The 17,495-nt window shown below is 45.8% G+C and overlaps 1 protein-coding gene across 3 annotated transcripts in view; it reads left to right on the top strand.

Moving 5' to 3' along the window:
• Positions 1 to 17,495, top strand: part of Mrps35 (mitochondrial ribosomal protein S35) — a 40,588-nt gene that overhangs the window by 5,502 nt on the left and 17,591 nt on the right. Inside the window, exons 2-6 of one of the 3 annotated variants that reach the window (XM_029570313.1) lie at positions 124 to 170; positions 2,162 to 2,329; positions 5,408 to 5,468; positions 10,272 to 10,411; positions 16,535 to 16,644. In XM_029570313.1, the coding sequence (XP_029426173.1) occupies positions 124 to 170; positions 2,162 to 2,329; positions 5,408 to 5,468; positions 10,272 to 10,411; positions 16,535 to 16,644 (526 nt within the window). The remainder of the gene's footprint in view (positions 1 to 123; positions 171 to 2,161; positions 2,330 to 5,407; positions 5,469 to 10,271; positions 10,412 to 16,534; positions 16,645 to 17,495) is intronic. The other 2 variants (XM_029570314.1, XM_008846899.3) reach the window with 2 other exon arrangements.

Raw genomic sequence — 17,495 nt, forward strand, 5'->3', positions numbered from 1 at the left:
AAATAGGCAATTCTTTCATTTTTATGTTACTAAATACCTGGAATTGTGCTAGAACTACAAGATAATGATTGATGTTGAAGAATGCTTCATTGTAAAATTCTGGCCTCTTGGGGTTCCTTTTAGGTACAGCTGTAAGAGCATCTAGAACTGACAGGACCGTAAAAAGGAAGGTGAGCTCATTCATTTCACTCCACTCTGTTGTAATGGTTTCAAGTTCCAAAGTGAGGCCGAGGGTGCTGGCAGGGAGGGCGGCACAAGGTCTGCGTGACTACCACAGCTCCAGTAGTCGTTAGTCTTTGAATGTGTCATCCCTGGGAAGTAGGTGCATTCACATACACCTGGGAGATGGGTGTGAGCCAGAGTACAGGCTGATGTACGGTGCCCAGTGTGTTCCTTGATCTCACCAGTTAGTCTCCTCTGGGCATCTGGAGGAATCCAGATTATAAGATTAGTGATGACCATGGAGTCAAAACAAAGACCTCAAGCAGCACTGAGAGCGGCAATTTGCAGAGGAGCCTTACCCACTCCTAGGACGTGCATCACCCAGATGTTGAGGTCTAGATGAACACTGCTAAATCCTGTCACTGCACATTCTACTTTTCTGTGTGTTGGCCATGTGCTTCTTAAACCTTTAAATGCAGGTGCGTGAGTTAATGCGATCAGCTACGATGTCAAGTGCTGACCTCTGGGCCTAGGAGACATTATATGTTTTTAATGTGTTTAACTTTGATTCACTTATTTCTATGCTCACTTGTTTAAAAAACTATACATTTATTTATGTGTATATGTATGTGGGTATACATACCTTGACAAATGTGTGGAGGTCAGAGGACAACTTGCAGTGGTCAGTTTTCTCCTTCCGCCATGTAAGTCCCAGGGATTGACTTGAGTTCCGTCTCTGGAACCCGTATAAAGGTGGAAGTAAATAACCAACTCCAGAGGTGTCCTCTGACCACCACACACATGCTGTGGCACATGTGCCCTACACATCATACAGACAATCACAATGATTACTAAAATTTTAAAAATGAACTAATTCCCAACAAATCTGCTCAAATGAAAACCACAAACTCGCTAAACACCTCTGCACTGTTCCTCAGATTCTCTGACATGATCTTTAATGTCACATCCTTTGTGAGAATTAGCTTATTTAACTATGCTTTCAGTAAAGTCTACATTTCGTTTATAATGTTATTTAAATATTTCATTTTTCTTTTATGTGTATGAGTGTTTTGCCTGCATGCATGTAAGTACACCTGTGTCACGCAGGGCCTGACGAGGCCAGAAGAGGGCGTCTGATCCCCTGGAACCGGAGTGACAGCCAGTTGTTAGCTGCCATATTGGTGCTGGAAACCCAACCATGGTCCTCTACAAGGGCAGCCAGTGCTCTTAACCACTGAGCATCTCTTCAGTCTGTTTTCAACAGCATGTTTTGAAATAATTTTTAAAATCTCTTTGATGGAAGTCAGTACTTAGGGAGATGTTAAAAAACTTGTAAAAAGGGCTGGGGTATAGTTCAGTTGATAGTGTTGGCCTACCGTGCACAAAGCCCTGGATTTGACCCCTAGCACCACATAAATCAGGTGTGGTGGCACATACCTATAATGCCAGCACTTGGTAGGTGATCAGAAGTTCTAGGCTCAGCAGTTAAGAGCATTGACTTCTCTAGCAGAAGTCCCCGATTCAGTTCCCAGCACCTGTGTGGTGGCTAACAATGGTTCCTAACTCCAGTTCCAGGGGATCCTATGCCCTCTTCTGACCTCCGTGGGCCTTGCATGACACAAGTGCACTTACATGCAGGCAGGCAAAACACTCATACATCAAATAAAAATAAATAAATTTTTTTTAAAGGAAATTTTTTTATAAAGTGAGTTTGAGGCTGTCCTGGGCTACATGAGACCCTGCCTCAGAAGGAGAAGGAGGAGAAAGAGGAGGAGGGGAAGAGGGGGAGACACTTGGAACTAAGGGAGTTAGAGAGTAAGCATGCAGAGGTCAGCAAGATGGCCGGGGGGAGCCAGCAGGTCTGACAACCCTACAACATCTGCACCTGCGAAGCCATACAGGATTTAGTTTGGGTTTTATTTGTCTTAAGTGTAGCTTTTGTCTTAAAATTAAAGAATATGTTTATAGTTAACGTTTTTAACTATTTCATGTTTCTTAGGCACTACCTCCTAGGACTGAAAAAATGGATGTTAACCAGGACTGGCCCAGTGTTTACCCAGTTGCGGCACCATTTAAACCCTCAGCTGTACCTCTGCCTATTCGAATGGGCTATCCAGTAAAGAAGGGAGTGCCCATGGGAAAGGAGGGAAATCTAGAGCTTGTAAAGGTAAGTTGCTGATCGTGGCTCGGACCAGCTTCTAAGTGGGTGTAGAGCCTCCCTCGTGCTCAGGTTCAGTAGAGAGCAGCTTGCTATGCTTTAGTTACATTTTTTTTCAGGTGATCATGATGTTGTATTTTGACTGTTCATGGTAAAGAAGACTCTGAGTCATGGGCATTTAATAATGTGACTGATCTGTCCCGTGACTTCCCTTGTGACGTGCTGTGCTGCAGCTTTCACATTGAGCTAAGGACGGTGAAATAAACCAACACCAAGAATCGGAAAGTGAAGGTTCTACCTTTATTTATACATTCATTCACTTTAGGGTTTTTTCGAGGCAGAGGCTCTGGTAGCCCAGGCTGGCCTGACGCTCAGGATGTAGCCTTGAACTCCTGTTCCGCCTACCTCATCTTCCAGGTGCTTGGATTACAAAAATGTGCTAAAAGAAAAGAGAGGTAAGGAACAGGGCAAACAGGGATTGTGCTCCTAAAGACAGAATAATTAAAACTTGAAAAGGAAAACATTTTAGGAGTTATAAGCAAAACCCGAGGAAGACAAATCTTTTCTTCAAATAAGAGAACTTGGTTTAAAGAGGTCCCTGGGGGTGTCACAGTGGCAGGTTCGTGACCACCAGTGGTTGTGGATGGCATTCGAGTAAGCAGTCGTCCAGTGTCCTCCGTCTGCTCCCGTGAGAGCAGTAAAGTACCCAGAAAAGAAGCCGCCCATCCCAGAGCCCCAGTGTTTAGTTCTATTTTCTCTTAATTTAAATAAGTATTTTCTGGTCGGGTTCAAGATTCTTGGTGTGGTTTTTGAAAAGCTTTCTGCTTTTCAATTTTTCTTTCCAAGTGAGTTGCAAGATAAATTTCTCTTTACATGCTTAACATTATTTTTAAAATATGTTGGCAAAGTCAGTATTTGAAGGAATCAAATCTTCGGCCTTTCCTAAATTTCCTTGATTCTGTGCACAAATACATAACCTCCTCTGGTATCGTAATTCATAAGCTGTTCAGTTAGGGCTGTGTATGGTGACACACACCTGTAATTCAGCACTTGGGAGGTTGAGGCAGGAGAAGCGTTTAAGACCAGCGTTTGCTGCATAACAACTTATACAAGACTCTGTCTCAGTCAGTCATTCAGTCATTAAAATAACTGTCTACTCAAGATTTGCTAGCTTTATTTATCCATTCAAAGTGCTTATTTTGTGTAAAGTGAAAACAGTATACTAGGTTTCAGTATACTAGGTGATTAAACAGTGATTGGTGGGGCTAGAGACTTGGCTTACCAGTTAAGAGCACTGACTGCTTTTGCAGAGGATGTAGGTTTGATTCCTAGCGCCCACATGGTGGTGAACAACCATCTGTATCTCCAGTTCCAGGGAATCTGATGCTGTCTTCTCACCTCTGCAGGGATTGCATGACATGGGTACACTTAGATATAGGTAGGCAATATACTCATACACATTAAATAAAAATAATAAGCAATTTTTTGGGGGGGTCTTTTTGAAGCAGGGTCTCCCTGTAGCCCCAGCTGTCCTGGAACTCACTATGTAGACCAGGTTGGCATTGAACTCACAGAGATCTGCCTGCCTCTGCCTCCCAAGTGCTGGGACTACAGGCGTGCGCCACCATGTCTGGCATAAATAAAATATTTTAGAACATATTTATTACATGCTGTATTAATTACTTTTCTGTTGCTGTGATAAAACACCAGGACCAAGGCAACTTATAGAAGGAAAAGTTTGTTGGGCTTACAGTTCCAAAGGGATGAGAGTCCGTCATGGAGGGAGGGATGAGAGTCCGTCATGGAGGGAGGGATGAGAGTCCATCATGGAGGGGAGGGATGAGAGTCCGTCATGGAGGGAGGGATGGGAGTCCATCATGGAGGGGAGGGGTGAGAGTCCGTCATGGAGGGAGGGATGGGAGTCCATCATGGAGGGAGGGGTGAGAGTCCGTCATGGAGGGAGGGGTGAGAGTCCCTCATTTCATAAACGAACAGCTGAGCACTCACATCTCCGGCAAACAGGAAGCAGTGAGCAAAACAAATGAGAGGAGGCTGCAAATTCTCAGTCGGCCTAGCGACCCTTCTTCTAGCTGGGCCAAACCTCCTCAAGATTCTGTGACCTCCCCAAACAGTGCCACCACTGCACAGTGTCCAAACACTTGACACTATGAGGGGCATTTTTCATTCAAACCACCGCACCCGTGTTCAGGATTTTCCTTTCCCATTTTCAGTTTTTGAAACAGGGTCTTGTGATGTAGCCCAGGCTGACCTTGACTTCACCATCTTCCTGCCTCAGCCTGCTGAGTGCTGGGAGTACAGGTGTGAGCCACCAACCCTACATGCTTTCAGTTTTGTAAGGGAAACACAGCTGTACACCTGGAGATGGGTGGCATGAAGAGTACATGGTGTTCATTCAATGTGACTGCCACCCTGAAGGTACGAGGGAGGCCGGAGAGACAGCTCAGTGGTTACCAGGACCATTGTTGCAGAGGACTCGAGTCCCAGCAGCTGCAGTAGGCATTCGCCACTGCCTGTGGCTCTCAGCTCCAGGGGATCCGATGTCCTCTTCTGGCCCCGAGAACACCATGCTTGTGTATACTAACCCACACTGAGACTTGCACGTATATGCATAATTAAAAATAAAAATAAGATTGCTAAAATAAAAGTTATGGGGTTTAAAAGAAATGAAAGATGTACACCGTCTGAAGCGTGGTGCTGATCTGTGAGCAGTCTGCTTGGACGGAAGTCTGTGGGTGCTGATCTGTGAGCAGTCTGCTTGGACGGAAGTCTGTGGGTGCTGATCTGTGAGCAGTCTGCTTGGACGGAAGTCTGTGGCCTAGAACAAATATTGTAGAACTGTCTGATTTTACTTACATTATTCATTGGGCCTGTGATTTAGTTTTATAAGAAAATGATACTTTTTTATTTTTATGGTAGTACATGCCTATGATCCAGCTGTTCAGGCTGAGGCAGGAGGATCACTTGAGCATATGACTTTGAACCCATCGTGGCCATATTAAGACTAGTTCACAAAAAGAGGGTGGGGGGAGGATTAAACTTTAACCTTTAAAAACTTCTCTGTTTTAGATCCCAAATTTTCTGCATTTGACTCCTGTGGCAATTAAAAGGCACTGTGAGGCTCTGAAAGGTAGGTTTTCTCATGTGAACTTGGTATTATCAGGTCTAATGTGATCTAACTCCGTGTTCTGAGTTTTTCCTTTTTTTACTTAGTTTTGGTTCACTTTTTTTGTTTTTGTGTTTTTTGTTTGTTTTGTTTTTTGGCATAGGGTCTCACTGTGCAGCCCCAGCTGGCCTGGAACTCGCTGTGTAGACCATCCCAGGCTGGCCTCCATCTCAGCCGTCTGCCTGGTGCTGCCTCCCAGCTGCTGGTTCAAAGGCATGTGTCACCATGCTCAGCCTATTTTTGGTTTTCTTAAAGAGGGTCTTGCTTGTTAGGTAGCCCAGGTTGGCTTGGTTATTACTATGCATTGGTTCAAAGGCATGTGTCACCATGCTCAGCCTATTTTTGGTTTTCTTAAGAGGGTCTTGCTTGTTAGGTAGCCCAGGTTGGCTTGGTTATTACTATGCAGCCCAAGCTAACCTCAAATTCATGGTCTTCCTGCCTCCGCCTGCTGTGTACTGGGACTCCAGGAGTGCACCACATTCCTGACTTTCTCTTCTAAACAAGGATTTTTTAAAAGTAGTTTTAAGATGTTAAATCTGTAAACAACTTTTTGCCAAGTACTTCATAAGGTCAGGAAAAATACAGTTTTGAAAACATAAGGCATGGTTATGCACAACTGTACAATTGGCTGAGACAGGAGAATGCAGAGTTTGAGGCTAGCCTGGGCTATTTAGAATTAAAAAAAAAAAACTAAGAAAATGGACAAAAAGAACAAAGTGAAGCTGTAGTTCTTTTTATTTCTATCAACAGGTAGTGGTAGACGTTCTTAACCTCGTTCTGTGTTACACTTAGAAAATAAAGTCAGCATTAATTACAGACAGGACCCCTGTAGTGGTCCATAAACTGACAGTGTAAGAGTCGTCTGTGTATGTGGCTGATCAGATAGATGGTGACTGTCTCCTGCTTCTCCATTTCATCCCAGAGAACTCTCCTCGTCAGTACTTAGTTCTTGTAATGACTTCCACAGAACCAGGTGCTCTTCTACTTAACAGTGCATACTCCACATGGTGTGTGTGTGGGGGGGTGGCAGTCTGTCCTGTGGCCCCAGCTACAGCTGAGTTTCCTGCTTTGGAGCAGTCCCTGTGGCGTTTGACCATCAGCCTGGGTCCCCGCCCACTTGTGCTCGATCTCCTCCCCGGCTGTGTACTCTTCTTGACACTGTGATGGAATACCGGACTGAAGCAGCTTGGGGAGCGATTGGTTTGGGGCTCCCGATTTGAGGACGTCTTCTGTCATGGTAGGAAGGGGTGGTCTGGCTGTTGCAGCCCCAGTGTGAAGTGGCTGATCGGGGGCGGCAGGGATAGGATCCACTTTCTGGAGCTTCAGCACTACCAGCTCAGACGTGAGCCTGTGGGGGCGTTTCACCTCAGACTGTTAACAGTGGGGTAAAGGCAACAGTTTTTCATGGTTATGTCTTGTTTTCATAACTATTTGTATATTCTAATTATTTTAATCTAATTTGCATTTGATTAGATATAGGATAAGCATATTTGACTTTTTTTTTGTTTCACAGATGGTAGTGATTTTGTAGTTTAATCCAAGAGTTAGACCCTTTGGTCTAAGTCTTAATAGATGTGTGCTGATTTAGAGCTGTCTCATAAATGTTAGTACATTTGTTCAGGCATTTAGGAAAGCAGTGAGACATGGAAACGTTTCCTGGTGTCTTGTACTGCGGAAGGAGACATGGACTGCTGAGTGTCAGAGCTTTCAGGAGGACCTCCCGATAGAAGTGTCGTTAGGAAGATCTAATGTGGTCCTAAACATGGGAATTGTAGCCTTGCCTTTGACAGGAGGGAAGAAAAGCCCATTTCGTTTCACTTGTGTGACGGAATGGTGTTCTGTTCTTTAGAATGTCAGTTACTGTATTTACTTCTTGGAATCTGGCTACAACTGGTCACTGCCCCAGATTTGTGACCCACTTGGAACAGCTCACATTCCACTTTTAAAAAAATATTTTATTATTTTTATTTTATTTGTATTCATGTATGCCGGCATGTAGGTAAGTGCACCCGTGTTGTACAATGCCCATGGAGGTCAGAGGAGGCTGTCAGATCCCCTGGGACTGTAGTTACAGACCGTTGTTAGCTGCCATGTGGGTGCTGGGATTTGAACCCAGGTCTTCTGCAAGAACAGCCAGTGTTCTTAACCGCTGAGCCATCTCTCCAGCCCTCACATTCCACTTTTTTAATCTTTTATAAAAGCCAATTAAGAAATGGATTCCTAAACACCACGCTAAATTCCATTTTTCCCTTAAAAATCTTTTTAATGTTAAAAAATTACAGCCAGGCGTGGTGGCGCACGCCTTTAATCCCAGCACTCAGGAGGCAGAGGTAGGCGGATCTCTGTGAATTCAAAGCCAGCCTGGTCTACATAGTGAGTTCCAGGAGAGCTGGGGCTACAGGGAGACCCTGTCTCAAAAAGACAAAAAAAAAAAATTACATTTTATTCTCTGTGTATAAGCGTGTGTGTAGGCACGTGTGTGCAGCAGTGTGTACATGGAGGTCAGAGGACAACCTGTGGGAGTTGGTTCTCTCCCTCCACCTTGCAGAGCCCTGGGATCAACTCAGGTAGTCAGGCTGGGGGGCAGGTGCCCGTGCTCGCTGAGCCTGGCAACTGATTGCTTTGATGAAGGAGTTCTGTAGTTCCTGACTTGGGTGGCAGGCTTCCGAGCGGGTTCTGAGGAGGAGCAGGGCTTCTTGTGGAACCTAAGCAGCGGTCACCTCTTTGTCAATCACACTTCTGCTGTCTGTAGCTGGAGATTGTGCCTTCCAAATAACTCGAGGTTTTTCACATTTTTTTCTCAGTTTTTCTTTCAAAGTAGGTCACTTCAGATTTTCTAACTTGCAAATGGAAAATGTGAAATGCAGGAAAGTTGAGTAATTTACCAAAACTTTAATAATCAGTGGCAGAAGTTAAATAAAAGCCAAGGTTCCTAAAGCCTGGTTCACTGCTGAACCTATCAGATGTAAACACCAATGGGCATCTGTTACGTACTTTCCAGTTGGCTGTGTTTTTAGACATGTAATTTGGGTAATTTAATGTAAAAACTGTAATTATCATCTGGTGATTGAAATGACTTATTTGCAGTTTAAGAGAAAAAATATTCTGTGCAAAACCAAAAGTTCATGTAATTCTCCAGACTAGCCTCTTATAAAGTGCTTGGCAGTCCTGCGTCTCCTGGTGTGGGCACCGGTTAGTCCTGATGAGGCTGACTTCCATCCTTGCTCCACTGGGGTTTTTTTCATGTCAAAATGTTCTTGATATCAGTATTCTCTTCCTTCAGAGTGTAGGTTTTGAGGTTTGGGGGTGCTTTTTGTTGTTTTACGGGGTTTTAAGACAGGGTCTCACACATTAGCTCAGCCTGGCCTGGAACTGCCTCCTGCTGCCTCAGCCTCCTGAGTGCGGGATTGCAGGTGTGAATCACTGTACAGAGACTCTTTCTAACTCAGAATGACATTTTACTGGCTCTGATTTTAAATCAAGCCTAAAAGCAGATAAAACATAGTACTATCGGAAAATTGTTGACCTGGGGAAAAGTTACAAGCAAAGGACCTCTCACTGTCCCTTAGATCATCAAGAAAGGCTTCCACATCTGTCCACGATTATGTTCAGTGTCTCCTGTAGTATGCTTTAAAGGAGGAAGCCTGGGTCTGTGAGGTACATGTGTTTGACAAGGAGCCTGTTGCTCTCCGAGTTGGGCTATCAAGGAGTGAGAAGAGGTCCCTGGTGTGAGAAGCTTCCATCCCCAGCTGACTGCCTCTGCTGTACCCCCTTGGTAGGAACCGGTCAGTATGACGTCAGCTCCTGGTCACAGCAGGAGGCTGGCAGCCACTCCCTTCCCTCAGCAAACTGGGGACTGAGTTTATTCCTGTGCTTCGGGGAAGAGAGAGCCATGTTCACAAGTGCTTGGAACATTGCCGCCTAGGTCTCAGACCCAGACCTACCTTCCCGAGGATGAGGACAAAGCTCTTTGTTTCCATTTTGCTTGTCAGAGTCACATGGGAGGAACAGGAGTTATGGTGTGAAGTTATAGTTATCCATGTGTCGATGGCCTAGGCTTCCATACTTGAGTGGAGGCCTCATGTGACTTGGGTTTTTGGACGAGTGTTGACAACCCCTCGGTTCCTTTCAGCCGATCTTTACTAGTAACGATCATTCGGGTGAATTAGAACAAGTTGGTTTTCACAAGCAGTGGTGCTCTGGGAAGGAGGGATTAAACCGCCCACAGCAGACAGAAAGCGGGTGAGGACTCACACGCGTGCTGATGCGGGGTGAGGACTGTGACATGCGTGCTGATGCGGGGTGAGGACTGTGACATGCGTGCTGATGCGGGGTGAGGACTGTGACATGCGTGCTGATGCGGGGTGAGGACTGTGACATGCATGCTGATGCAGGGTGAGGACTGTGACATGCGTGCTGATGCGGGGTGAGGACTGTGACATGTGTGCTGATGCGGGGTGAGGGGTGTGATGTGTGTGTTGATGCAGGGTGAGGACTGACATGTGCGCTGATGCGGGGTGAGGGCTGTGACGTGCGTGCTGATACAGGGTGTGGACTGCTGACGTGTGTTGATGCAGGTGTAGACTGCTGACGTGTGTGTTGATGCAGATGTGGACTGCTGACGTGTGTTGATGCAGGGGAGACCTGTGCTTTTCTTTCATGTGGCCCCCGAACGATACCCATAGCTAAGTTTTGTTGTCTGGTAATGTGCATTACAGTGAGAATTACTTGCAAAACTATAGTTGAGATCATGGTTCTAATTCTCAGACTTCTGCACCGAATGGCCAGCTGCACTGGACACTGATGAGAAGTGTGAGAAGCATTTTCCGGTTGAGGTCGACACCTCCGACTACGTTTCATCAGGACCATCCAACCGAAACCCCAAGGCACGAGTGGTAACACTAAGGGTAAGAGATGTTTAGATGCTGTAAGCGTCACTGTAATACATACTTAAAATGCATTTGTATGTGATTATGAAACTAATGCACGTACTGCTTTGCATGTAGCCTTTGCATGTTTTAATGGGATGATACTATGTGCGCCATCAAATAAGAAATAAGATGTTTCTCGATACTATAATGTTGATCGGTTTTATTTTGTGGAGTCAGTTCTCTCCTTCCACCTTTACATGGGTTCTGGGTATCAAACCCAAGTTGCCAGACTTGTGCAGCAGGAGCGCTCACCTGCCAGGTCATCTCACCAGCTACATGCCAAGGCAGAGTTCGAAGTAGAGGTGTGATGGGTTTGTGTTTAGTTTTGGTTTTGCCGGGGATCAAATGTAAGGTAAGCACTCTACAGTGGATCTACAGTCCCAGCATAGATAAGTCTACTGATACTTATTTAAGTTATCCATATTATGGGACCTTGTGTGTGTGTGTGTGTGTGTGTGTGTGTGTGTGTGTGTGTGTGTATGTGTGTTTTAATTAAATAAAATCACTTTATTGCCATGAGCTCACAAGTAAAAACATCCCATAGAGTAAGGTAGCCATGCAAAAACTTCCCAGTCCTCAACTCTGCGTCTCAGTGACGCCACGCAATTAGAATGGCCCTTCTGAAGCCACTCTGCAGACTTTCACTGCCAACTTTGTCTTTATGCACTTACCACAAAATAGAAAAAAAGAACAACATTGAAACTGGAAGAAATTTGCTTTGTATCATCTCTCATGACTCCCGTCTTCTGCCCACGTTCCAGCCTTTCTTATCACATAACAGAACTCCTTCAACTTTTGAGTTTTAAGAAATTTCCTTTCCGCTAGGCATAGCACCCAGGAGGGTGAGGCAGAAGGACTCTCGGGGTTTGAGGTGAGCCTGGGCTACACAGTGAGATCTTGACTCAAAAAAAAAAACCTCTTTGTTAAGCAGACTGCCCTCAGCGTCATCCCAGCCCTAAGCAAAAAGCCTCTTCATAAGGACAAAGCTAGGGTTGTCGGCCTTACAAATAGGTAAGTGCTATCAACGTTTAGAATCACCTTTGCCAGCTCTTGGTTATGTCCTTCTGATGGGGCCACAGGTCTGTTGGTGGTTATCGCTGGGGTCACTGTGTGTTTCTTTTCGCCTCAGAAAGGCCCAGGCTTCCCAGCCATTCAGTGGTCTGTTCACAGTGGGCCTGGAGCTAGCACTTTGTCCTAAATGGGACTGGAAGGTCTGGAGACCAGGGGAGGGTCGACGCCCTGGGGCCCCAGCCACCTCGGCAAGATGAACTTTTTTTTTTTTTTTTTTTTTTGAGACAGGGTCTCACTGTATAGCCCTGGCTAGCCCTGGCTGCCTCTGCCCTGCCCTCCTGAGTGCTAAGATTAAAGGCGTGCATCACCACACTGGGCTTTTTATAGGAACATATCCAACAGTTGTTGAACTCAATTTTATGTTGAAAAATCTCTAAATTCAGAGTCAGAAATCCTAGACTCTCATTCGTGTTTATCTGATTTTGGTGGCCCTAGACGTTGTGAGTTTTATTTCACTCAGAAGTAACCCCCTGGCCTTACTTGGAGCTGCTGCTGGGTGTCTCCCACTGTATCTAACCCCTGCCTCCTTTCTGTGTCCCCTGCCACCCTGGAAACTGTTCAGTGCCCCCGGCTACCTCTTCAGTGTGGCTCACTGCTACCTGTGTAGACTCTTCCCATTTGGCTGCTGACTGTTGAGTCTCTGACTGTTCACTCACTAGGTGGTATCATGTAGGTCATGGGAAACGGACTGCTCATCCTCGAAGTCATTTTGTTGGCCCAGGTCAAAGATGAGAAATTTGCAGTGCCTTTGAGAGATAGCAGGTGGTGTGAGTGTGCCAACCAAGGCTTCTGAAGCACCTCAAAGTTTCTTACTAAATTCTTTGTAGTCTCTAACATACAATAGTAACGTGAATGATTTTTAAAATGGCTATTGTCCAGTAAAAACATTGTCACTTTTTTGAACACATGCCAAAAAAAAACCACTGAGATTAAAAATTTTACTGTTAAATATGATAATTCCACCGAAAAGGTTTAAAAAGAGAAATCACTGTTTCTCCACAATCCTGATATAAAAGATGCTCACTGTTTCCACTTATTGTCTCTGTACACATGCACATGCGTATGCACATATTTGTATGCTTGTGAAGTAGTTTGTTTCGTTATTTTCACATGACCAATTCTCTGTGTTGTTGGTTATTACTGTTCTCATAGGTTATTTGTGTACCAAGCTAGTAACCCACCTGCTGGTGGTATGTTCTCTTCCCAGAATGTTGTAATAATCTCATTGCCTGTGGTGTATGAATGCGAGATTGACACGGTTTCACTGTGCAGCTCACGCTGTCCTTGAGTGCATGGTCCTCCTCCCTGTCTCCTGACTGCCAGGATGATAAGTGTGCCCAACCACGGCCCAGCCCCTTTCTCTAAACTGTATCTATCAGTTTACCAAGTACCTATTCAGTGCTTTTAAGTCCTACACCATTGCTGAGAATAAAACAGACATTGTTCTTGCCCTCAAAGTTTTGTAGTTCAATGGGGAAAGGGCAGATAAATAGGCAGTTGTGCTGTTGTGTGCAGAGGGAGGGGCAGGGTCATCAGGGAGGGAGTTTAGGACCCTGGGCAGCCAGTCTCCTTCATCACCTCCAGCTTCCTTATTCTTAGGGCTTTCTGAGGAAAGCTCACCTGTGCTTGCTGTGCTGCCATGGTTCTAGTTTGTCCCTGGAGACTGTTTTGGGAGCTTGGTCCTCGGTGTGGCACTGCTGAGAGGACTTGTGAGACCTTCCAGACCTGGGGCCGTGAGAGTCCTGGCACCATCGGGGTACCCTTGGAAGGAGTTCAGGTAGCCCTTGTGAGAGCTGGAGTGGTCTCTGGAGGCAGGTGGTTCTACGGACAAGCTGATCCTCAGCTGCTCTGAGCTTCCTGTCTTGTGATGGGATCGCTCTTCTTGTGCCTGTTTGGACCATCCTTGTGCCCGGGGAGTGCCCTTGAACTCACAATTGGGAGCTGAAAAACCTTGTTTCTTTACAGTCACTCAATTTGGGATATTTCATTATATTAGACAAAAATAGACTAATACAGTATTGCATTTTATTTAACTATATTCTAGCGTCAAACCTCTTTATCTCTAATTAATAATCTGTGCTGGATAGCTTTAGTGTCAACTTGACACACCTGGATTGAGGGAGCCTCAATTGGGGAATTTCCTCTATTGGACTGGCCTGTGGCCATGTCTGAGGGGCATCTTCTTGATGAGTGATATGGGAGGGCCCAGCCCACTGTGGGTGGTGCCACCCCTGGGCAGGTGGTCCTGTGTGGCATAAGAAAGCAGGCTGGGGGCTGGGCAGGGGACAGGGGAGCAAGCCAGTAAACAACATTCCTCTATGGCCTGTGCTCCAGCTCCAGCTCCTGCCTCCAGGTTCCTGCCCTGAGTTTCTACCTTGGGCTCCTGGATGAACTGTGACCCAGGATATGTAAGCTGAATAAACCCTTTCTTCCCCAAGTTGGTAGCGGTCAGAGTGTTTTGTCACAGCAATGAAGATGCACACTAAGACATATCCCAACCCTTATCATAATTCTCTGCAAATTCCAGAGTATTCATTTAGTCCAGTATTTCCCAAAACATGACTTAAGGAGAACTAGTTCCATGAAAAGTGAACCTATGGTCAAATAAATTGGAGAATCTTTCAGGGTCTCCCTGTAGAGCCCCAGCTGTCCTGGAACTCACTATGTAGACCAGGGTGGCCTTGAACTCACAGAGATCTGCCTGCCTCTGCCTCCCAAGTGCTGGGATTAAAGGCGTGTGCCACCACACCTGGCTCTTGTTTTGTTTTGTTTTTTATGTGTGTGTGTATGTGTGTATTGCCTACATATAGGTAAGTACACCTGTGCTGTGTAATGCCCACAGAGGTGAGAAGAGGCCATTGGATCCCCTGGGACTGTAGTTATGGACAGTTGTTAGCTGCCATGTGGGTGTTGGGATTCGAACCCAGGTCTTCTGCAAGAACAACCAGTGTTCTTAACCACTGAACCATCTCTCCAGCCTCAGAGAATCATTTCTATACCAATTCCTGCATCCTGAAACTTCAAAATGCTCTAAGAATATTCTGTGAAGAATCTTATTTGGAGATGGGCATGGTGGTATAGGTCTGTAATCCAGGTAATTGGGAGGCTGAGGCAGAATCACAAGTTTGAGGCCAGCCTGGGCTATGTAATGAGTACCAGGCAAGCCTAGGCTATGGTGTACTCAGACTCTGTCTCAACAAACAAAAGAAACCATGCAGTAGAAATGGTTTTTATGTCTTTCAGCACTCCCCCACTGAGCTGCAGCTGTTTTCTAGGCCCCACCTTCTTTATGAAATTACATTTGTGTTTTTATCCATTTAGTCATTTGTGTCTGTGTGTGCACACATGAGCACGTGGAGGTTAGAGGACAGTTTGGGAGTATGTTTTCTCCTTCTCCTATGTGGTCCCAGTTCCCTCTGGGTCTTCTGCGCGATCAGACAAACCATGTGACATATTTTATGTGAGTTTATTAACTTAGAAAGGAGGGAATATCCAGTGCCTCGACCGGCGCTGCTGCGACTCAGCCGCCTCATCAGACCGTGCCGGGCCCACAGCGGCCCCCCCCCCCCCCCCCCCCCCCCCCCCCCGCATTCGCTCACACCTCTGGGCGGGCGATCTCATCCCAGGTCCAGGTCCACAGGAGTCAGTCCATTCTGTCTTTGAGTTGCTGCGCTGGCTGCGAGTTTCCTACACCATCACGCTCTACCGGTGGCTCCTGGCTTCCATCCCAAGGTGGCTCCCGGCTTCCCTTTCTACTTCCCGGTAGTGTCAGGCCCTGCCCACTGGAGGAACCAGCCAGTCGGAAGACACCCTAGATCCCCGGAATTGAACTCAGGTCCCCAGGCTTGGCAGCTAAGTGCTTTAAGCTCTAGTGAGCCATCCTGGCCTGAAAGAGAAGGTCCTCACAGCGTGTGGGCCGGTATTAACTTTTGAAGAATGCGGATTTTTTTTTCAGCTCTTTGGCTTCTTCCCTGATGTGATATTCCAGCCTCCGAGAGCTTTTAAAAGTGAATGTTGCGCTGGAGAGATGGCTCAGCAGTTAAGAACATTGGCTGTTCTTGCAGAAAACGGAGGTTCGAATCCCAGCACCCACATGATAGCTAACAACTGTCCATAACTCCAGTTCCAGGGGATCTGACAGCCTCTTCTGTCCTCTGCAGGCATTGCATGACATGCGTGCACTTACCTACATGCAGGCAATACACATGTACACATAAAATAAAACTTAACAAAATTAAAAAAAAAAAAAGTGACTATCTCTGAATGAGTCACACTGGTGCCGTGGGACCTCCTCAGGCCGAGTCACAGTGGTGCCGTGACCAAGTGTAGAGATTCTCAGGTCTATGCTATTTTCTCCACTTTCCCTGAAGCCCGGCTTTGCTAAACCGAGCTTAGTTCTCTTAGTGTCTCTTAAGCACATTCATTCTTACTTAGGGGACACATCAGTCTCGTAGGACATGCCAGTTCTTTGTAATGTATGCTGTTGCTATGTATAGTCATAAGCCTGGAAAGTTTTGTTTTAATGAACTTATTATTGATATAAATAACATTGTTGCTTTTTTACATTAAGCAAACTGGTAGATAAAAATTAGCCATATGCCAAATAGGGTTGATCAGGAGAAAGCAGAGTTTATTAGCAAAGGAACACATGGGACAGATTCCCTTCCAGACAGGGAAAATGTCTGCCCAGGTCATGAGCTGGGTTCTTTTTAAGGCGGAAGGCTTCTGTTTCCTGGAGAAGGTGGGAAGATGTATTTTTTTTTTAAGTTGGTGGGGGGAGTGGGAGAGCAAGAGGGACTGTTAAAACCTGTCCTCTTTAGAGATCAAAGGGGAAGCCTGCTGTGTTGGCCAAACAGTGGAGAAAAGTCTGCTTCTCTTGACTTCAAAGACCAGGGTGCTTATCAGCTAAGTTCCCTTTTTTCAGGAGCATGAGAAGTCCTTGAGACCCTATTGGTGAGGGGGCGGGGCTATCTGAACCTTAACACAAACATGATTTTTTTCACTGAACTTTTTTCTTTTATTTTTAAGGTTAAACTTTCCAGTTTGAATTTAGACGATCATGCAAAGAAGAAACTTATTAAACTTGTAGGAGAACGGTACTGCAAGGCCACAGATGTGCTCACCATTAAGACAGATAGGTAAGGAAGGGATACTGAGCAGTCTGGTCACGTGAAGTTTTTTCTTCCTCATTCTGTGTGTGCGTGTGTGCTTGCCAGTGTACAGGTGCTCACAGAAGCTGAGAGAGGGGGTTAGGTCCCCTAGAACTGCAGTTGCAGCTGTGGGTGCTGGGAAGCAAACGTGGGTCCTGTGGAAGAGCGGCAAGCTGTCTTAACTGCTGAGTCATCTCTCCAGCCCAGTCTTGTTTTTCATATATCCATGTATGTGACACTTAGAAGATGGGGCTGGAGAAATGGCTTAAGAGCACTGTCTGCTCTTGCAGAGAACCTGAGTCCAATTCCCAGCGTCCACACGGTAGGTTCCAACCATCTGAAACTAGTTCCAGGGGATCGGATGTCTTCTTCTGACCTCGACAGGCATTGCACAACATGAGTGCACTTGCATACGTGCAGGCAAAACAGTCATACAGATTTTTTTTTTAAAAGCCAGTGGGATGGCTCAGAGGTTATGTCACTTGCAGCCAAGCCTGACAGCCTGAGTTCAGCTCCTGGGGCCCATGTGGAAGGAGAGAATGGCCTTCCAAAGGAAGTTATTCTCCTGTCTCCACACGTGCACCATGGCACATCACACACACAAAATAACACATTTTCCAGTGTGTTCACTAGGGATTAGTGTGAAAACAGGTGCTATTTTCTTTTTTTTTTTAATATTATTTTTATTTTATGTGTATGAGTGTATTGCCTGCGTATACGTAAGTGCGTCCGTGTCGTACAATGCCCGCAGAGGACAGAAGAGGCCGTCAGATCCCCTGGAACTGGAGTTACGGACAGTTGTTAGCTGCCATGTGGGTGCTGGGATTCGAACCCGGGTC

Source organism: Nannospalax galili, unplaced genomic scaffold, assembly GCF_000622305.1.
Source record: "Nannospalax galili isolate Female #2095 unplaced genomic scaffold, S.galili_v1.0 scaffold763, whole genome shotgun sequence".
Classification (NCBI taxonomy): Eukaryota; Metazoa; Chordata; class Mammalia; order Rodentia; family Spalacidae; genus Nannospalax; species Nannospalax galili.